This window comes from Cyrtonyx montezumae, unplaced genomic scaffold, assembly GCF_038088225.1.
Source record: "Cyrtonyx montezumae isolate F1298 unplaced genomic scaffold, pur_monq_1.0 scaffold_3, whole genome shotgun sequence".
NCBI lineage: Eukaryota > Metazoa > Chordata > Aves > Galliformes > Odontophoridae > Cyrtonyx > Cyrtonyx montezumae.
Window position 1 is genome coordinate 101,148,608 of NW_027072034.1, and position 23,501 is coordinate 101,172,108.

At 39.8% G+C, this 23,501-nt stretch overlaps 1 protein-coding gene across 1 annotated transcript in view; it reads right to left on the reverse strand.

The window, feature by feature from the left end:
• The window catches only part of CACNA1C (calcium voltage-gated channel subunit alpha1 C), a 463,683-nt gene that overhangs the window by 136,681 nt on the left and 303,501 nt on the right, over nucleotides 1-23,501 (reverse strand). Inside the window, exons 8-9 of the mRNA XM_065742562.1 lie at nucleotides 13,281-13,384; nucleotides 6,744-6,916 (exon numbers count right to left, since the gene is read on the reverse strand). Of these exons, the coding sequence (XP_065598634.1) occupies nucleotides 6,744-6,916; nucleotides 13,281-13,384 (277 nt within the window). The remainder of the gene's footprint in view (nucleotides 1-6,743; nucleotides 6,917-13,280; nucleotides 13,385-23,501) is intronic.

Below are 23,501 nucleotides of genomic sequence, written 5' to 3' on the forward strand. Positions count from 1 at the left end.
TATCGTTTACCATTGTGCATTTTATATTCCTACTTGAGCTGAGGCATAAATTTGTATGTGCAGTCAAGCCTTTCTCCCCTGCAACTTTCATTATTTAATGTACACTCTGAAGTATTGCTATGTTTTGATAGGCAACACACTGACTTACAGTGTTTTTACTGCTGTGTTACATAAAAATCTGATCATTTACAGTAATCAGTCCCATTGCAATAGAGATCTGGAATATGATTAGACTTCACATTTTTGTAGGGCGAGCTACTTGCAAATCAGCCCTTGAATTTACAGTACTACCTTGGATATGACTTAACTAGAAGAATGAGTATTCCTGAATCAAAGAGTAGTGTTGTTACCTGACTCCAGGCTAAACAGTAAGCTCTGTTACGCTTACAGAACCACACTCCAAGCCAAACAGTAAGTTCTGTTACTCCTATAGATATTAATGTGGTTGTGCTCACATTACAGACAGCAGCACAAAACAGGACTGAAATACAGTGAAACAGAGGGAGGGCAAAATCTGAGTAGTTGGAAGCATTGAATTATTTCCCTTTGCCCATTCACAGCTTTTTACTGACCCCAGTGCAGTCAGTGTAAATTTTGCCAGTTAACTTCAATAGAAGGAGAATCTGGGCTGGACTGAGGTTTCCTGCTCCTGGCTGCAATGACAGACGGATGGCGGACCACTCTCAGGAAGAAAAAAAAAAGGGCAAATTCCCAGTTAGGAGGGATGATTCTCTTCATTATCATGTAATTTTGAAATTCAGTATGTGCTTTGTGCCATGACATATGTTTCTCTACTCTGTCAAATTAAGGTTGTTTTCTTTTTTCCCTTGCAAGAGGTCCATCAGGGAAAGAACATAGAAGAAAACCATCAACACAAATAGCCCTTAGAAGCCTTCCACATTTCCCACCTCATACCTTCCAAAAATGAAAAAAACATGTTTTCAAATGACAAGTAAAAAGAATGGCTTTAAACATACACTTCCCAAAACACAGAGGATGAATTCAGACTGCTTTGTGATTGCCTCCCAGTGAATGGGAGACGAGATGTATAGAACTGCCTCAGAAGAATGCTAAGACCTGTGCTATGGAGAACATCAACTCAAGGCTGCACAGATTGTCTAACTCTGGCTGCTTTTCTCACATTCTCTTCTACTGGGGCCCTTGCTGTAGTGCTTGAATTTGACCATTTCATTAAGGGCTGTATATGCCCAGTGAGACTTTGGACAAGGTTTGATATCTTTGGGAAAGCACCAGAATATACAAAATGTGACTTATGGTGCCCAAAAGACTGACAAGATCGGTCAAAACAAAGGGGATGCAAGTGAGTTTCTCTTCTCCTCTCTGTCTTATTGTCTGTTTTACACGAGGCAGTTCCCAGGCAGACAGCCTGGAAATTCTCTTTTCAGGGTAAGAAGACAGGAAAACTGGCCTCTGCAGCCAAGGACAGAGAAGAGATTGGAAACATATGTTCCCAGTGTTTGAGATGATTCAGTTTAGGTAGAGTACCTGGGCAAGAGCACAGATGGTGTAAACTGCTGAATATCAGAGTTGCAGATTTACATTAGCTGAGATTCTACTTTAATAAGTATATTTTTATTTAAAAACAACAACAACAACAAAAAAAACACACCCCAAACCTGGTTGTTTTCCAAGGCGAAATTGAGGAATTAAAAACTAGCATGACTTCTTTAAAATATTATGCGAGTCACTGTCCGGAACCTAAATCTCCTAAGATTCAGCGTAATATAATTTAAAGCAAAGACAACTAATATTATATAATTTAAAGCAAAGTGAAGGATTGTTCAGTCAGGAGAAGAGAAGGCTTTGGGGATAACTCATTGTGGCGTTCCAGTATTTAATGGAGGGTTATAAAAAATTACAGTCTGATGGTGGTAAGAGAAGGGGGAATGGGTTTTAAATTAAAAGAGAGGAGATTTAGGTAAGTTATTAGGTGGAAATTCTTTACTGAGAGAGCACTGGGGCCCTGGCACAGGCTGCCCAGAGAAGCCGTGGATGTCCAATTCCTGGAGGCGTTCAAAGCCAGGTTGGATGGGGCCCTGGGCAGCCTGAGCTGCTGGGTGGCAGCTGTGCTCACAGCAGAAGGTTGGAGCTTCGTGGTTGGAGCCTCATTACAGTCCCTTCCAATCCAAGCCATTTGATGATTCTAGTTGAAAGAAAAGTATATTCAAAGAAAACATCATTTTTAGGAGTTCTGAACTGCTTTGTGCACTTCACTGAAACGTTATTTAAAAGGTTCAGGGCTGATACCTCCTTAAAAGTCAACATTGTTAACTAACACTCCAGTGAAGCTACATGTGAGGCATGTGAGCTCTTTCAGCAAGAACTAAACACAAGAAGACAAGGAAGACACTAGAGCCTCAGCACTGCAAAATGAAGTTCAGCACATTTAGTTAGCTGGGTTTCAAATGTGCCAAGGGAAATAAACCAAAGGGATTCCCAAGGGTATTTATAACCGTGTCTGAACTGCTGTGTCATTTGTCCCTTATAGTTCAAGCTTGTTCTGTAGGTCTTGTTTGGAAGAGAATTAATACCATGCACTAGTCTAACCGTACTGGTGACTGACTGCTGGCATGAAAGCCAAAACAATCAGCACAGTAGAAAACACATGCACACAGACACCAGCAACCAACACCCCATCACTTACTCACAATGCTTTTTCTATGGCAATATCTTGATCTGAAGCCATTACGGAAAGGGTCTCTATTTGCCTGTTTGATTTGTTGCACAGTTGTTCCTTCAAACTCTTTTCAAGCTCCATGGGCAGTACAGCTGGAATGTGACTCAGCATAAGGAGAAAAGACGGGCCTTTTCACAGCTGCCCTCTACCACCATGTTCCAGGTAGATACTGGTTTCCAGCACTCAGATGGATTGAGATGATTCTGCATAAGGTATGTTTGTATGCAATAGGGTATGTAAGATGTAGAACCACATAGGTAGGTACAGTAAGTATACCAGGAGTTTCTTCCTTCTGTGGGGTGGATGGCGCATGACAGTCAAGCATGTCAACAAATGAAGTGAATATGACCTTAGGAGAGGATGTCTATTTGGCTTTGAGAATGGAGTAGTGTTTGTCATGTGAATAAAGATTGAAATTCAGAAATATCAGGAAATACAATAGAGCTTAAACAATATGGTACCTGTAATTGTACAAAAATATATACAAAAAACCTACAAGAAGAGAAAAATGAAGGTGATTTATGAAATACAAATGATTGAAATACAAACTCCTCAACTCTGATGGTGGGGAGAAGCAACCAGGTATTCCTATTGGCTTGAGGACCGGGGCTGGAAATTGAAAAGCTGGTGTTGCTCCATATTCAGTGGTGATTGGCTTCTACATCAGAGGAAGGCATCACAAAGACCTATAACTTCCACAGTTGAAAAAGCCTGTCGGGAAGGAGGCCAAGGTTCAGCACTGAACAGTACAGAATAGTATAGACTGAGTCCAACTGCCTGTATTAGAAATAGTGTAGCCAGCAGGAGCAGGGAGGTGATCATCCCCCTGTACTCAGTTCTGGTGTGGCTGCACCTCAAGTACTGTGTTCAGTTTTGGGCCCCTCACTACAAGAAGGACATTGAGGCCCTGGAGCGTGTTCAGAGAAGGGCAACAAAACTGGTGAGGGGTCTGGAGCACAAGTCTTATGAGGAGCGGCTGAGGGAGCTGGGATTGTTTAGTCTGGAGAAGAGGAGGCTCAGAGGAGACCTTATTGCACTCTACCACTTCCTGAAGGGAGGTTGTGGTGAGGAGGGGGTGGGCCTCTTCTCCCTGATAAATAATGACAGGACGAGAGGGAATGGCTACAAGTTGCGCCCGGGAAGATTTAGATTAGACCTGAGGAAACATTTTTTCTCTGAAAGAGTGGCCAGGCACTGGAATGGCCTGCCTAGGGAGGTGGTTGAGGCACCATCGCTAGCGCTGTTCAAGATGCGTTTAGATGAGGTGCTAAGGGATTTGATTTAGTAGTTCAGTGGGTAGGGATGGTGATAGGAGGATGGTTGGACTAGATGATCTTGTAGGTCCTTTCCAACCTAATGAACCTATGAACCTATGAACCTATGAACCTATAAGGCTTGTTACCGAGGGCACTGTACAAATGCTCTTGAACGTGGCAGACGCAAGGCATCTATCACCTTTCAAGGAAGCCTGTTCCAGAATCTTACTACTCTCATAGTAAACCAATGTTTCTTAATGATCAGTCTGAGAATTAGAATAGCCTCTGCTATTCTCTTGTTCAGAGACTTTTCTTAGTATTACTTGTACCTCATATATGGCCAACATCAGTTCACAGCTTTTCTTCGCATTCTGAGCATTTCCTATCAACAAAGGTGCAAGTCTACCATATACCACTAGGCACTGCAGACACCTGTTCCCAACCTGGTCTGTCATGCAGTAAAAACTGAATAAGTCAAAGAGAAAGATATGCCATGTAGTAGGGACTGGTTAACACTGCTGTACGGAGATACAGTTAGAGAGCAGGACTGGAAGTACTGCTCAGCTTGTAATAACTGACATAGATTTATTATCCATTGTAGGCCACAGGCCTTGGCAACAGAAAGCAGGATCCTGAAGAAAGAATAAGAGAGTGTTTGGCATAATGTATACTGTATGTACCTTGTTTTTCTGGAACGAGACATTAATCAAACAATGTTACTTAGTTACAAATTAAACAGTATAGCCTAATTACATGAATACTATTGTGTAGCTATAGCTGAAAAAGGTATATAAGCTTAGCCGTGCGTACTGTTAAAAATAATTGTGATTATAATTGTTAGAGGATAAAAATAGATCATAAGAGAATGTATTGGATTGTAATAGACTGCAATAGTTTGTAACAGATTAAAGAATAAAAGAGCTTCATGCTTGCATCAAACTGGAGACCCCATCTCTTTTTATTACCACCACTGTCACTGCTGTCCTTACACTTGACACTTAGAGCTAATGGCATTGAAAATACTGCATAAAGTTTGGACAAGAAACGGGTAACAAGTCAGTTTGTTAATAGTGCATAATTCTATCATTAGCAGTCAACTGTGAGAAGCTCTTGAGAACTTGTCAGATGTAATATGACTGATTTTGTAAGCCCTTTTTTTACAAAACTCAGTTTATTAATTTGAAAAAGAACTGAAAGCAAGCTGGAGATACATAATCTTCCAGTTCTTAACATCACTACCCAGAAAAGGAGTTTGTTAGCTCAAATTTGGACTGACCTCACCACGTTGCAATGAATGCAATTAATCTACATCTATCCTATCCCAAAACACTTTAACCAAAGCAGAATTATTTTTATATTCATTAAAAAGGAAAAAGTTCAAACTAGAAAGTAGCCCTGGCAGTTTCTCATTACAGTACCTAGCACTGTGGCTACAATTTTCTTTGTCATGGCATGCCTACAGGAGGAACTTCCCATTGAAGTAATGGGAAAGCCTCCTGGTGACTTCAGTGACCCAGCATTGTGACAACTGGCTTCCCTACTCCAATGCAATGTAAATATATCAAGCAAAATATCCATTACAGTGGTGTTTTTTCCTTAATATTGAACTGTCTAGAAAGAAATTAAATGGGACATGATCTTCCATATGCTGTATTCCACAGAAGAACAAATTTTGGCCATGATTAATGAATTAATTACTGAGTGATTACTGAGGCTAAATGATGAAAGTAAGCTGTAACCCCTATTAAGGCACCAACATAAAAGTAACCTGACCTGTTGAAGCCTGAGCAAGTTTCCCTGAAGAATCCCTCAAATCCAGACACTTAGCTATCATGGGTATGACTTGATATATGGTTTTGATCAGATCACCCCATGAATTCTGGCAGTAAGAGATCTATAGGGAAGTGCTTCATGTCTTCTCTTCCAAAATCAAACTGGGATGATGCAGACTTAAGTAAGGAAAGCTTAGTGCCCATCTCCATTAGGTGCATAACTGTCTACAAGTTCAAACTCTGTAATCTCCCAAGTATGTGACCTATGAAGATAACTGCTAGATGTTCCTGAAGAGATTCAGATACTAGTAAAAGATAAGGTGGAGTAAGAAGACAGAGTGAAGGTAGTTAAATGTAAGGAATCTTTGCTTTCCTCAAAACCATCATTCTTCAGGATTTCCAATAAGAAGAGATAATTGGTGAATTCTCACTTAGTACGAACATATTCTCAGCTCCAAAACAGAAGAAAAAGAGGTAATTCCCTTGCAAGAAATGTCAGAAAGCTTAATTCCAGCCTGGCAGAAGCAAATGCAATTCCACTGATTTCAACGGAGCCACAGATGGCCCACTTAGTGTACAACAGGGTTGATTTGGCCCTTCTCCCATACTGTAGCATTGCTTTGCCTAAAAACCCTTGCTTTCAAAGTAATTAACCATGTGTCAACAGCTTGCAACACTGAACTGCAATTAAATAAATGAACAGGAGACAGATGTATATTTTAAAACTTATCCCAGTAGCAAACTCCTAACAGCAAGTATTTAACTTTTTCTGTTTAATATTAGGTTCTAATGTCAGTACTATAGATAAGAAACCAGGGATCTGCACAATATCAGTTATTATACACATATTCTCCCTCCCACATATTCCAACAGGTATTTCACTTGGATCACATGTAATCATGGTGAGAGCCTCAGGAAGAACTTGTTCTGCCCTATAGGCAATCTCAGCACTGGAGCAGGTGGGCACAGGCTCTCTTGTTATAAGCAGAGAAAGACAGACAGAAGAAAATTGCTTACTGTTTCGAGGCTTCTCCTCATCCATGCCTTCATCTTCATTTTCTGGGTCAATATCTTCTGCTTGAGTTATCCAGTCTAAATATCCCTTCAAATCCTCCTCTAGCTGTTGCTTTTCCCGTAATTTCTGGAAATCTCCTCGAGCCTTAGCCTTCTCTCTTTCCTTGGAAAATTCCCTAGCAAGAGGGAGGAACAGGATGTGGGTGAAGGGAGAGGAAGAGATTGAAAAACAAGGAGTTAGACTGATTGCCATTAGAAAGTATCCACACCCTATGCATTACACCCAGCCTTCTCTATTCTTTCATGACAGACGTGAAAGGAGTATCTTTGCTACATACATTTGTAAAACAATTGGATCGAGTGCATTTTTACCAGTGCATAGGAGAACATAGTTACCTTTTTTAATCCTTACATTCTCAACATTTGATAATTCAAATAAAACTCACATGTAATGTTTATGTACAGTATCTTATACCTTCTAACATTCTTTACCACTTGATATTCTCCAACACTTATCACATGAACACCTATGTGAATAGTCAGCTCAATACAATGATGAACTGTTTGACAATAATCTGACATCTGGAGAGTGAAACAGTGGCTCTAATTTTCAGCCAGATCTCAATCTGTCCATAAGATTACAGGTACAATCACAAACAAATGGCACTAGTTGTAAGTGTAAGTAATGATACTCACAGTTCTGTACACAGTTAATTATGAGGAATTTCACCCACAGTAGTGGACAACGTATTTGAAAATTTACATTTCAATGTTTTATTGCAGGCATTTGATATTCAGGCCTATTCTCTGAAATGAAACTTATTTCTAAAATCTCAAGTTGGGTAGACAAACATAAGCAGTATTAGACTCTGCTAGAAAGCAAAACAGTAGGCATCTGATTGCTTGATTGAAGACTACTATTGGGAGTAAGGGCTTAAAAGGGAGAGCAGAGGAACAAGAATTTAATGTTGCTCTTGCTTAGCTGTGATCCAGGATGTTTGCTTTGCCTTCTTTTTGTCTGTGGTGCCATTTATTTCTTCTTGTCTGTCAGAGACATCTATACTGTCCTATTCTTTTTTCTAAAAGTGCAATCTACCTCCAATGAAAGCCTCTCCTGTGGTTTTAAGCCAGGTTTTAATGCCTGTATTTTAAACAGTAAGCTTAATGATTGTAAAAAGCGCTGGACCAAGAGTACTTGAACAGTAAGCATTATATCTGCTGAAGCATATGACTATATAAGGCATATACAGCCCACTGTGTCTGGAAATGAGAGGAAAAGACATTAATTCAAATGGATTCTCCATTAGCCTTGCTGTTGATTGCCAGCAATAAGCAGAATTAAAAAAAAAAAAAAAGCCTAATGCCTGTCTTTAGGCTCATTCCCCCAAAACAAATAGGAAACTTACCACCAACTTAAGTGAAGTAATATTAGGATTGTGAAAATCCTACCCCAAAATTAATGAGTGCCCCATGGAGTGTCCTTAGTTTCCAGTAGTGCCAGTATAGTACTTCCCTCCTGTCTGGTTAAAACTCACTGAAAGATTTCTATTCATTTCACAGGCTTTGGATCGTGGTTTTTATGTTATGAGCTGCGCAGGACACCAGCACTGCATCAGAATGAGAGTAAGACATCTTCATTTAAAGCCAAAGAATGTGACAAAAGAAGCTGGTGTTATCCTCACTCCTGTCACATTTCTTGCCTCATGTCTCTTGGGTCATTGACAAAGACGGTGGAAACGAGGAAGAAAATCAGTGGCTTCTTAGGCCCGATGGTAGATTGCAGCCAACCCCAGGACCAGACAGCTTTGAGGCAGAAAAATCTACCTCAAATATAGCAAGAATGACTCCAACAACAATAATATAAAATGTAGAAAATATTTTTTTAAAAATCAAATAAATACAATTATATTTTGCTGCTTCAATAATACATTTCTTCTGAGTCTCGCATTGTACCTTATCCAAATTAATGAATTAACTCTTCCAAAAAATCACTGAATGAAGCTATGTTTAAGCCCATTTGAAAAATCATATTCCAGTATTCCAATAGTTGGGTCATAAACTGGTATTCTAGAATCTTTAACAAATAGATGCAGTTTTAAAAGGGAATGTGCTCTGAACTCCAACTGAGATCTATTTATGTTAAAATATATACAACTTGCAAGAGGCAGTTTTAGAAACCAAAGTGTGGAAAATATAATGAAATGACCCAGCTTGCAGTAAATGATTCTTCTGTGCACTGAATTAGGTCACTTATACTAGATAGATCTCAGCTGCATGCCTGCTTGGGTCTTGCCAGCCCCATGAACTGTCTGTCTCAAGTGGGACTTGGGCTCGGAGAAGAGATACCGAAGTGAGATTTTAGCAGCATGTTAGTATGCTGACTGTCTGCACAGAAGTTGATTTGTTACTAGCTTTTTAATGGCACAACTGAAAATATTGTGATCCCTCAGTCTGAAAGATTTACCTGTCTCATTCCTTTCTACAAGGTATGGTATTCCAATTCTCATATGATTCTCCAAAGAAGACGACTTATTTAAATTATCTCTATTTCTACACTCTGTTAGCATTATACTACTGAGAACAGGTGGCTTAGGAAATTGCTGAAGTAATTCCAACCACTTCCCGTGTGGAATGCCAGCCTGTACTTGGGCAAATGTAGTTCACAATCAAGAATTACTACCCTTTGGTCATACACTATTCTGAGTAAAATGAATTGGTGACCTCAGTCCAGCTCTTATTGCAGGCAGATGCGCATAGTACCTCTGCCACCATCGCAGTTGGCAATAGATGTTCATTGTTTGCAGTTTCAGAAGGGAAGCCAAGCTTCCAAAAAGCCATTAAGCTTTCTGATAGAGGTGCCACCTTGAGCCTGGAGGCGGCCTTCTCAATAAATAAATAAATAAACAAACAAACAAACAAATAAATAAATAAATTACAGTATCATGTCAGGATAAGGTCAGCAGAGGCTAGCAGAACTACCAAGTAATCTGTCTTTTTTCAGTGAATTGAGACAACTTCTGTCCAGGAGTTGGTGAATACTGGTGTTATGAGAATTTGGTTTGCTTCACTTTCTTTCACTTCTCTCAGAAAACTCTAAGACAGGTCGGTCAAAGGAAATACCAAAAAGCAGAGCATTCTGGAGAGATCTTCAGTCTGACGTTAGAGTGGGTCATGGTCATAAATATAAACATCGAACTCTGTAGACTGTATAGGTGCAGGAGAAATTTTTTTTTTGTCTATCCTGTTGATGAAATATGGATAATTTATATCTATATCTGATCTCAACATGAATTCTCACATTTAGAGGTGCTGTGGAAGAGCTGAATTCTAGCAGTTCAAACATCTTGCTTAGTGCAGAATAAGGCTTCAGACATGGTTTGAGCTGATGGCCTGCAGGGGGGTTGGACTCAATGATCTCTGGAGGTCCCTTACAACCCCTACAATTCTGTTATTCTGTGACAGGTATGATAAGAATTGGAAAAGGCTGGAAGAGAGGTCAGAAGACTAGGAAGAGTCCTGAAAGGTCAGGAATTACTCTTCCTGCTGCTCCTGGGAGGAGCTACAACCATAGACAGCCTCCTATCCACTCTGTTCTCTTCTTTAGAGGGAAGAGAATCAGAAAAAGTCAACTGGGCTTCCAAGATTCTCTCAGAGCAGAAGAAATGGCTATTCTATGGCCCTGTGTTTGCTTTATGAAGCTTCTTGTTTGGACTATGTCCTGGTATTTGGATTACTGATAAGCAAACTATAAAATGTGAATCTATATGCTTCTACGCGAAGGTCTGAAAGTGGAGCCCACACTGTCATTTTTTCCCATTGCTAATCAACTGAAACAAGTGACACAGAAATGAACGTCTCTGCTCCGAGAAGACTTCTAGCAGTAGTTTCACTACTCTCAGCAGTGACGTGGACCTCTTTTGTATGGGCTTGAAGAGGTCAACTGGGTGATCTGCTGACTGGATATTTCTTTTGTAATACAAGAGTTTTAATGTATGCTCAGTCAAGACAGGAAAAGGATGATAGTTCTGCACACAAATAATCTATCATACTATGTAACTTAACATGTGATAAGTAAATTCACCAGAAGAATTGTGAATGGATGAAACACTGAGAAAAAATAAATAACAGATGAGATCTGCACGCAGAACAGAACTCAGCATTTGATTTTGCAGGTGCAATCAAAGTGTCTTTGTGAGTACAATTAATTACACTTACATATTCAGAAGTGATTAAAAAAACTGAGCCGATCTGTCACTGATTAAGTCTACCTACACAACAATCTTGTTGACATTCCTGATATACATAAATGGGAATAAATCAGAGATGCTCAGAATGGATCTATAAAGATGCTCAGGAATATTTCTTTGTATCTACACAGAACAGATAGGTGGATCATCTACACAGAACAGACGAATAACAAGTTTATTAAAAAAAAAGCTGATCCTGCAAAGTGAAGACACTTTGCGACTCAGCAAAATTTAGAATTGCTTTAGAAAGTTAATTGTTTAAGAACTGCTTATTTAGCCCAAAGAAAATTTAGAACATTTCTGCCATCATTTCTTTCTTTCTTTTTTTTTTTCCTCCATGGATGCAAATACTTAAGTTTTTTTTTACTTTTCTCCAGTTGGGAAAAAAGAAGAAAATTGCAGAAACAGTGCAGCTGTCATAATACTGTGAACACAGCCATGAAGAGTGACTCACAGCATAAGCAAGGTGAACTTCATCTTTAATTTCAGTTCTCCCTGCAGACTGTTTTCATCTCTCACCACTAGCTGTGGTGGTCTAGCTGCATTATCTCAGGAGATGGAGTATCCAGGTCCCAAAACACTTTCTTAGGTTGAAAAATGAAAGAGAGAGGAAATGTAATTTTCCACTATTATGAACACAAATCCAAGTGTTGGTAAATTGAATCGGCACTGCTTCAACAATACGCAGTCCTCAGGCTGGGCTCACAGGCACTGTTTATCCAACCAGATAGTTTATAGTATTTAACCACCATCTTATGTGGTCCTTGAGTGCATCTCTGATACTATGGACTGCTTACCCACAGTTAGATGGTCATCCTCCTTTACTACTGATGCTTACCTGCTGATCAGAATATCCGTGTGGAGAAACCAGGAGCTTATGTTTTACAACTGTACCCAGAATATCACTCTCCAGAAATCCAAATGCAGACTATTGCCTGACACTTCATTACTGGGGATTTTCTCCCTCTCCATTCATGACTTGGAAACTCTCCGATTTGTAGCAGCTGTCTTAGCTGCACATAACCTTCAATGGAGTAATGAAGACAATAATAATCCCTCCAGTAGATTTGCTATTACCTGTCTCTTCCCAAGATGATCGAAGGAGAATCTTCTCTAGTCCTACTACTACCCTTCCTTTGCTACTGTCATAAACACTGAGAACGTAACTTGTATGAAGCATCGAGTCTTCCCTTCTGCTCAGAGAAGATTTTGGCCCTCTTATGATCAGAAGACAGGAGACTTAAGGGCTGCCTGCTCAGACAAGTACTGACTCTGACCAAATTCGTTTAGAGCTCATTGAAGGAGGCACAATGCTAGAAACAGTGAAGAAGAGGATGCATATAAGTCCTCATATCATTTTTTTCCCTTTGCATGGGATGGCTGCAGGCAACCAGTCATTCCCAAATATGGAATTCGAAGCCTAAATCTGGGAGATCCTAAAAAGAAAAAAATCTAGAGAGGAATGTTTGCTGGCTTCATTCCTCTAATTAACTACCTCCCCAGGAGCAATAACATTTTTAACTACTGGGGACAATATCAAATGGTTTTAATCAAATCTATCAAAATGATGCTTTGCAGTGAGAACTATAATGCAGAACTGAAATACAGCTAGATGTCTTAGGGACATTTAAATGCTAGAAGAAAGTCTCCTGCTTCTCTGTTTCTCCTTAGAAAAGGTCAGAGGGAAATGATCTTTTCTCCCTGAATAATGCTGGGCTTGTAAGCCACACAATGGAGAAGATGTGCTTATTAAAGAAGAAATGTATGCAAGGCACGCTCCAGGGAAAAGTCTCCCATTAGACTGTGCTTTAGAGATATTAAGCAATGTGAAAATTTCTCATGTGAGAAGACATAATTTGGCAGGAATCTCATCCCGCAAGTGTGAAGGGATTTGTCTCATGCTCTCATTCCTCCTTCAGTCCCAATGACTCTTCCAGAGGTTTTACTATAATCCCCTTACTCTGTGGTGAATGGCATGTTACACCCACAGGCAGTTTAACAGGGGAACATAGTGTCGTCCTCCTCCCAGAGAGTACAGGGAGAGGTTTCAGGTAGAGGAATATGTTACGGGCGGAGTTGCCTTGTATTGCTTTTTAGTTTATTTAAAAAGACTCTTTCCATGCCATTAGGAAGGCCATGTTTTGCCATTTGCACAGCAAAGAGCCCAGGTCTTCCAATAAGTTTCCAGAGATCAACCCAGCACTGCCCGTTGTTTTATTAACAACAGAGTAGGAATAAAAATACAAATTTAAAAAAATAAACAGTAATAAAACATTTTCCTGGTACTGCTTACCCGCTAAGTACACCGAGAACCAAGTTAAGTACAAAAAATGACCCTATGATGATTAGTGTAACAAAATAGATCCAGGGCCAGTCCCTTCCTATGGCATCATTGACCTGGAAGAGTGGAATGATAATTAGTGAGACAAGCTCAGTTTCTGAGCACTGCAAGGCTCCAGCCAAAGAGATCCCAAGTCACCAGCAGTAAGAGTTTCAATAATTAATTTTCTGGAAATTAATGGAAGGGCTTTAGTAGTGATTTTGGATGCCCTGACATTAAATTTCAGTCAAAGAAACACATCTCTTCTGTTACCTGTATTGTTATTTGCAAAATTTAAATATTTGGCCAATATTTTTGAAGGCTGATGTGAAAGTTTGCTTGGATTCAGATTTTTAATCCCTCTGAAAGAATCCTGGTGACAGGGAAGAACCCTTATTATGGAGTCTTGCCCTGTAGCATTGGAAAAAGGACACCAAAACTGTCAGCTTACCCGCTCAACACACCAAGTACCAGATTTAGAACGAAAAAGGATCCAAAGATGACCAGACTGACAAAATACACCCATGGTAACTCATAGCCCATAGCGTCCTGCATCTGGAAAGATGAAGGAAAGTTAGAAGACAGAGAGGGAAAGCAGAAATGAATAAGCAAAGGAGCAGATGGAAAGGTTTGTAAACAGAGCCTGTGGTTGATTTACACACAGTCATAGCAAGTGTTTCTGTATGCTCTTTCTTGTGTAACCTTTTCTTCAATTACTGTTTGTTTCTTCTAGTTGTTTCCTTACAGGCAATGATTAACGCAGGCTGATAGCTAGTATGACTGAATTTGTGGACTATCACTTTCTGGAATTTACCCAGAACACCACCACATGGGTCCATCTGATGACTTCTAAACTTCTGTTCTAACCTCTGTGCATATGTTTCCTGCCCATGACAATATTGCTAGTTTTTGCTAAGCATTGCCTCACTGTGTTGTCAGAACAGTTTTTTCCCATCTGTAGTACAGGTACGGATGCTCTGGAGAGAAGAATGTGGTAACTGTGGGCAAATACTTTCCCTGGCAATGATCTAGTAATCTTTATAGTTCAAGACAATAAGAGTAGTAGCTGTATGCTTTTGAGTAAAGTCCTTCCAATGCCCAATGTGTTCTAATGTGCTGAAATGTTTTCTAAAGCTTTCTCACTAACTTTCTTTCCTTGATTCTTGAATACCTCTTTTAAAATGTGACTACTACACAACTGAATACTCAAATAATTTGAGACTGTAAATTAAAGGGCGGTTGTGGTGAGGAGGGGGTAGGCTTCTTCTCCCTGATAAATAATGACAGGACGAGAGGGAATGGCCACAAGTTGCACCGGGGAAGATTTAGATTAGACCTGAGGAAACATTTTTTCTCTGAAAGAGTGGTCAGGCACTGGAATGGCCTGCCTAGGGAGGTGGTTGAGGCACCATCCCTAGCGCTGTTCAAGAAGCATTTAGATGAGGTGCTAAGGGATTTGATTTAGTAGTTGGGTAGGGATAGTGATAGGAGGATGGTTGGACTAGATGATCTTGTAGGTCCTTTCCAACCTAATGTATCTATGAATCTATGAATCTATGAAATGGTGTGAACATTGATCTAGTTTTAACACTACTACAAACATCTGCAAATGAAGCAGGAAGACTGTTATTTTAGTACCTGGGCATGTACTGTGAGAAGAGCAACTCCAGCAAATAAGATATTTATTCTAAAAGCATGTAGTGTATAAGCATTATTTTATCTTGAAGTCTCTTCTGTAGTTCAAAATTTTGGAAAGTTGCTGGATACCTTAATAATACCTCATTTTCATGATGGTATCGAAATACCAGAGCCCCTTCCTCTTTACTTTTCATAAACACATATCTCCTGAGTCAGACATAGCATCATTAAAGAAACAGATGGTGCTTAACATATTTAGGAGCTCTAAAATGATTTCTGAGCTTAAATTGCAGATTTTAAAGTTCCTAAGTGGCTTAAAGGAACGTAGGTTCCTCTGTTCTCCATGTGTTTGAGAGTTTTATTATGTATTTTCTCTCTTTCTAGGAAAATGCTCTTCTTTGCAACCTAAGCATTTGTTGTGATCACATAAGAAATATTCTTCCATAAATGGGCACTGAGACACACATTAGGAGAGGCAATCTGACTCAAGATTCATAACAATTCAATTCTAGCTGAAGCTGAATTCCTTCCTAGGAAAAGGATTTCTGACCTTCAGTAAGACAAGGCAGGAGAGTAACACTAATATAATCAGTTCTTTGTGGATGGAAGTTAATCATCTATTTTCCTTTTAAAGTACAGTCACTAAAGTCCTTGCCTGGCAACAGTCCACAGTCAATGGGCCGATCCAGAACTCCATCTCAGGGATCCTTCAGCTGCAGCTTAACTGAAGGAAACTCATTAAAACACAACCTCAAAATCTATCTCTATGAAAAAAGTTCATCATCTCCTTCTTCAGGGAAATAATTGATTTGTGGTCAGAATACCTCTCTGCAGAAGTCTAGGAGTCTTTCTAACACTGAGCATATTACCAATTTACCTTTGAATACTTTTGTACAATTGCTCAGTTAGTTTGGATATATCACTAACTATTCCTTATGCTTGCAAGCCACTTTTCATCCCATATGACCAAAAAGTAGAAACCTCTGCTGTGAAACACAGTAATATCTTAAAGAGACCAAATACCACAGTGCAACTTAGAAACAAATATTCACCCCAAATTGAAGCAATGCAATGCCTTATATGTTCAGAACACCATGGTACAAAATAAGAGCAAATATTCACCCAAAATCACAGCAGAGAAATCATGCAGGCAAAATTTAAGTACCTAATCTGGAGTTAGATCAAGAAATGAGACTTAACATCCTCTCCCTTCTACCAAGAATTCCACTATCTATATAGAACAATCCACACAAACAACAGTTATGAATGACTTTGAGAAACTGCCATAAGAATTTACACAGGCACAATGATGACTTGACTTCTCTTTAATTATGATGGATGGTGATAAAAAAGCCTCAGCTATGTGGTACTTATCTCTTGTCTGTATATTTCTTCAGCTGGAAAAGTCAGACGGAAAAATATAACTTCTCAGAGCTGTGGTTTGAGTGAATCCTAAATAACAGTTAGCAGAATTTCTGGTGGAGAACTGAGGGGCTTGTCCCTTTGTACTACTCCAGCATGAAGAAATTTCCGGATGGCAAGAAGCCTCCTTTGCAACCTGGTAAGGTATGTAGCTAAAGTGCAGCACACTCTGTCTATTCCCACTGCCTGCAGGATTGCATAATGTTTGTATCAGCTAGCACTGGTACAAGATAGTCTTGAAAAGCAAATCTGTGTCCTGGTATAGTAGAGCATTTTGGACTTCTCAGACTGAACATTTAAGAAGTCTGTTTTTCACCTCCTTTTTACTGACCAGCCATAATGGACAAGCTAAGAGGCAGAGACAGTGGTATCTTCTCAAGAGTAGAGAAACCACCAGTATTTGGCAGACAGCTGAGTATTTACTGTCTCTCTCCTGCTGGACCCCATATGTTGGATGCTCTCACATCTGATTTTTTTTATAGCAGGAGATGAGATTTCATAGAACATGAGACTGAGACACCGGTGGTAAGAATTGCTATTCTGATATGTTATTAGGTATTTGGTAAACTGTGTAAAGCAAAATAAATAGTGTCTGATATTGTATTGTTGTGACAATACATAATAATTTTACTATTTCCTCTAGAAAAACTTCTCCAAAATAAACGAAGAGATGTAAGCTGCTGAAATACACTTACTGAAAAATATTAATGTATCAACATTTAAGAAACATTAAATTCTTAGCTAAGATTGTATCATTCCAGATATCTGGAAATGCTTCCTCTGAAGTGGAACAATCCTAGATATCCATGATAGACATCCCCCAACTGAATAATGCTTCCATTCAGTTACCATTGAGAACCTCACATCTGTGTTTCATTGAAAATGCTTTCTGGAGATGTCATAATTCTGCAAATACATAGCTATTAATTGCATGTATATGCATACATTTCTCCCGTTGGCTGCAGCTGGAGGCTTTTACTGCAAACATAGCCTAGGTGGTACAGTTGATTTTTCCTAATTATGCTGCTGAAATGGAGAAGCTACACAGAGTCAGGATGAAATCAGCATGAGATATGCCATATACACACTACTGAGTACAGAAAATCAGGTTTGCAGAATATTTTTTTGGTAGTGTTCCTGTCTTCAGTGAAGAGAAAAGGGATTTCTTATAAGCTATCTATAGGACAGACAGTACAACCACTGATACACAGCTTAGCTCCCTGGTCACTTAGCGTGCCCTTTTTCTCTGCTTATTTCTCACTGGAGTGTTTATCATTAGCTAGATGAATAACAACAGAAAAAGTGGAACATCCACATTTACAGGTCTGAACAAAGACTACCAGCTAGTATGGGTCTGAATGCCAATATTCCAGCTACAGCAGTCAAGGTAATTGCAATCTGGTGTGAACTTCAGTATGTGTGGGACAATTTCTAAGTTAGCTAGAAGCACTGTATTGCTGTGGATCTACAGATGTTCATTTATAGAAATAAGTTTGCTAAGTTAAACTGCCTGACCTTTTACAGCTCACTTCTCCATCTTTATATCTCACTTCTGTTAACAGTGAGAAAGTTGGTAAAATTCTGAATGCTGATATGTCTTCCCTTAGAGACACCTCAGAGGTTAGGGTCTCAGATTCCTTCTCCTGATTTTCTACATGCCCTCTCTAGCATCATGGGGACATCATTCTGGCTCACTATGTTTCAGACTTCTGCTCTACAAAGCGTGATCCTGCCTTACCTTTCTGGGTAGCGTACAACAAAATGTCATCATCTCAGCATTCAGATGCAGAAGTTGACTGGCCTTGGCATTACAGAAGCTGAATTAAACTGAAACTCTGTCCCCTCTAGGAAGAAATTTGCACAAGAGACTCCTTATTTACCAAATGTCCCCTGGAGAACTCAGCTTAGTCCCTCAGGCAGGAATTATTTATCTTCGCTCTGATCTGGAACTGATTGGGATGAGAACCAGATTGCCGTAGTATACCTGCTAGCTGGGAGTGAAAGCAACAGGAGGTGGTTTTTCTCTAAGCGGCAGCTATGACTTCCCTCTAACACCAACATTGTTTTGGCTAGTTTTTCTGTTTTGTGGTGACAGTAAGGTCCATTATGGTCAATAATGACAGGTGCCAGATCTCAGCATAAATAAATGGAGCTACTGTCTGGTTATCCTCGACACCTGTAATAAGAGGACAGAAATTTACAATTCCTGGATATAAGGCTTTGTCCTATTTTCTAAACAAGAACTCGAAGTAGGGAGATCTTATCTGCCATATGTCTTGATCTCTGTTTTGGTGCTTTAGGCTAAAATATCTTTCTGGGCAATCATGGAATCATAGAATGGCTTGGATTGGAAGATGCCTTTAAGATCATCCAAGTTCCACCCCCCTGCTGTGGGCAGGGTTGCAACCAGATCAGGCTGCCCAGGGCCTCATGCAACCTGGCCTTGAATGCCTGCAGGGATGAGGTATCCACAAATTCTCAGGGCAGCTTTGCCACTGCCTCATCACCCACTGAGTGAAAAATTTCCACCTAACATCTAAACTATATCTCCCCTCTTTTAGTTTAAAACTTATTCCCCCTTCTCCTACCACTATCAGACCTTGTAAAAAGTCAGCCTCCCTTCTATTTATAAGCTCCTTTTCAGTACTGGAAGGCCACAATGAGGTTTCCTTGGAGCCTTCTCATCTCCAGGCTAAACAAACTCAACACTCTCAACCTGTCTTCTTAGGAGAGGTGCTCCAAACCTCTGGTAATCTTTGTGGCCCTCCTCTGGACCCACTCCAACAGCTCCATGTCTTTCATGTGCTGAGAGCCCCAGACCTGGATACAGAATTACAGATGGGGCCTTAGAAGGGCAGAGCAAGGGGGAACAATTACCTCCTTTCTCTTGCTGGTCACTCCTCTTTTGAAACACACCAGAATACTGTTGGCCTTTCATATGCTGGCTCGCATCAAGCTTCTCAACCACCAGAACTCCCAAGTCCTTCTCTGCAGGTCTGCTCTCAGTCAGCACTCCTGGTCTGTACACATATCTGAGACTGCTGTGACCCAAGTGCAACATTTTGCACTTGGTCTTTTTGAATCTCATTAGGTTCTTCCACTTTTCAAGTTTGTCCAGGTCTCTCTGGATAGCATCTCTCCTTCCGATTGCATCAGCTGCACCACTTAGCTTGGTGTCACCAGGAAACTTGCTGAGGGTACGCTCAATCCCTATCTAAATCATTGATAAGGATATTGAAGAGCACTGGCCCCAGGGCTGACTCTTGGGGGACATCACTTGTCACCAGCCTCCCCCTGGAGATAGAACCATTCACTACAGCCCTCAGGCTGTAACCATCTAGTGAATTCCTTATCCACTGAATAGTCTACCCTTCAAAACTTTCCAATTTAGTGATGAAAACATGATGTGGGACTATATCAAAGGTCTTGCGTATGTTCAGATAGATGACTTTAATCCCTCTTCCTTTGTCTACTGAAAATATCACTCCCTTATAGAAGGCCACCAGATTTGTCAGGCCTTTGGTGAAGCTCTGCTGGCTTTCTCAGATCACCTCCATGTCTTGCATGTACCTTAACACGGCTTCGAGAATTTGATCCATGATCTTCTAGGCACAAATTTGAGGTCCACTTCATCAGTGTGTAGTTTCCCGAGTCCTCCTTTCTTTCTTAAAAATGAGAGTGATGTTTCTCTTTTTCCAGTCACCAGGGACTTCACCCAACATCCATGACCTTTCAAATATGATGGAGAGTGGCTTGGTAATTACATCAGCCAGTTCTTTCAGAACCTGAATGCACGTCATTGGGCCCCATAGTCTTGTACACATTCAGTCTCATCAAGCAGTCTTGAACTTGGTCTTTGCATATATCACAAGGGATTTTGCTCCCCTGACCCCTCCAAAGAGGTTTAGGAATGCAAGAGACATGGGAAACCTGACTGCCAGAGAAGACTGTGGCAAAGACCTTATTGAGTACCTCAGCCTTCTCTGTGTCTGTTGAAATCAATTCTCTCTTTTCATTTATCAGTGGGGTACAGTCTCCTTGTCCTGTCTCTTCTGACAGATGTACCTGTAGAACCCCTTTTAACCCCTTGTTATTTTTCTCACTCCTTACCAAGTTCACTTCTGTCTATGCCTTTGCATTCCTGATCCCATCTCCACATGCCCAGTCAGCATCCCTGTTTCTTCCCAGGCCACACATCCCTACTTCCACTGTCTGTACATTTCCTTCTTATCTCCTCATTTTAATCAGCATATCCTTTCTCAGGGACGTCAGTTTCCTGCTGTCTCTGCTTGATTTCTTCTGCTGGGGATTGGATAGCTCTTGTGCTCTCAGAAAGGAGTCCATAAATAGCTGCTAGCTCTGTTCAGTTCCTATGTTCCTAAGGACAGTTCCCCAGGGAATCCCATTCAAAAATTCCTTATACAGAGGGAAGTTTGTACCCTGAAGTTCAGGGTCCTGGCTCTGCTCTTTGCAAGGCCTGTATTCCTCCAGATCAGAAACTCAACCACAGTGTAGTTGCTACAGCCCAGACCACTCCTATCTTAACCTCTTTAATCATTTCCTCTGCATTACTGAGCAGGTCCAATAATGCTCCACCTCTGGTTGGTTTTTCTAATACCTGGATGAGGAAGTTATCCTCAGGACTCCAGGAGTCTCCTGGACTGCTGCAGCCTGCCATGTTGCCTTCCCAAGTAGATATCTCAGTGACTGAAATCCTCCAGTGCATTAATTGCAACACATATCTTCTTTCCAGAGGTACTCGTAGTCAGTTCTTTCTCTCTGGACAAGGCAAATAATTTCACTATGAACAATTTAACTACACACAGATCAAGGGAATCAGATTCTGCTACTTTTCTCTGAAAAAGTTTTCCTCAAGTCAAAGCTGCTCAGCGTCAGGATGAAAAGAGGCTATTTCAACACATTTGAGAAGGTGTGGTGGACATTGTTTACTGTGAAAGTGCTCTTCCTTTCCAAGCATCCTTAATTACTAAGACCTTAGAGCTGCAACCTTCAGTTGAAGGATAGATAAACTAATAACACCAGGATTTTTCTGTAGTTTCCTAATCAGAATTACAACCAACAGTTGTGGTAGAGGCCAAGGAATTGGAAGTCTATTTATAAATACACTTTAATGCCTATGTCAGAACTAGGTGAAGACATATTATTGGAGCCGCAGGTGACATGAGTATTCTGGTTGTTTAGAGATTTTTTCTTTTTTTTTTTTTTTTAGAGAAAATAGTCTGGCACGTTTTGCAAGTATCTTATTCATTACAACAGCATCAGAGTTCAAAGATAATGTTAGCGGTATATTATCTATTAACATAATAGTTCAGCATCACCAGGCACATACTGGACATCTTTCATCCAGTTAATGGGAGGGGAAGACACAATCCATTAAATTCTGCTGACTTTGCAGTTCACACACCCACACCCTTACACTTTGTGCCAGGTGCCTTTGAAAAACAACTGACAAACTCAAGCTACAGGAAATGTTTAATCCATCACAGAAGGACAGCTGTCACTGGAAAGCAGCAAGCCGCTCATGGTAAATGGACAAGTGAAGAAAAATCTGGTCTGTCTTCTTCAGTGCACAACACCAGACAGCAGAAACTTAACTGAAAGGAAGTTAGCTAGGATACCAGGGCTAGCTTTCTATTTCTTGAATAAATTGCCAATTGATTTATAATCACTATAGAATTTTAGGATTGCCTTTTACAAATACAAATAATTCAAGTATTCTATAATGAAGTGTATAACCTTTTACAGAGTGACATTGATCAAGAAGATCAAATAACTCGATCAAATTAAAGCACAGCAATTTTGGAATTTGGGGGTAATTTTTTTTTTTTTTTCCTTTTTCACCTTTGCAGTCTACACTGAATTTGTGCAATTATCTGCCAAACGTAATGGTTATGGCAAGATCTCTAGCTGAAACCAAATCTTGCTTGTAACCATATAGGAAAAAAAATTGGGGAATATGTGGAGAAAGAGATAGCATAAATAAGAAGTGGCACAGGCAACAGTTAGTTGTCTGTGAAAGTAACTTCCTGCTTGAAACCTTCATTTTAAAGATTCAGATTATGAGTCTGCTGATGTGTTTCGAGTCTGAATGTTGTAAAGCTGCTGCATAGCTTGTAAATAAAAATGTGAATAAAGCACATTTTTGCTTGTGAATCCCTGCTTGGTCTCTACATACACCTCAAGTGATTCTATTCTTAGAACACATCCATCAGACTTTACCATTCACAGAAGGAACAAAAGGATCATATTTAACCATCATATGTTTTTAAAGATGGATCTAGATTCATGGCATTATTATCCTAAGGATGAAGTTTCCACCTTGCAGATCCTTCAGTATTTGTAATCTGATTAGCTGTCTATGCTTGGTTGTTTTTTTATCTAGTACTCATGTATGTGCATATTTTAAAGCATATGAGTAATTCCATTACAGCCAATAGTCAATATTATTGTTACCAGTAGAAATAAACTGAAATGCACAGGTGCTCTGCTTGAATGGGATAGGGCACAGGACTGGGAGAAATATATGATTTTCTGAAATCTCTTAGAAAAAAAGCTTTATAAAATTAGAAGTTTTGCATGCATAGTGACTAAGACATGACAAAATCATTGGCCAAAACAAAAAGATTAAAGTATTTCAGTCTAGACAATCTAGTGCATCATGAGAAGTGCCATCATTTATCTTAACAACCTGAAATACTTTCAGCCTTCCCTGGGTACTGAAGGTCCCAGAGCTGACACAAGGCAAAAGGAACTAGAAGGGGGGGGGGTGAAAAAATACTAAAACCCCAATCCTCAAATAAGCAAAAACACATTACAAATAGGAATAAAAAAAGAAACAAGATTTACTTCTATGGACTTGGGAAAAATAAAATAAAATTCATTTTAAAGGATATAAAATATAAGCAAAGAACTCCAGATGCTTTTGCTTTTATTCTGGATAGAAATTTTTTTTTAACAAATGACATCCTAGTAGCCTTAAAGGGAATCTAACCCACTGTTGTTCTTTAAAACTGTTCTGAAATATTCTATATTTTGTGGCTGGCACTGTCACATTAGATGCAGAGGAGCGACTGGCATGTTTGCTCGAGCCTCTGTCTGATGACACTCAAAGGA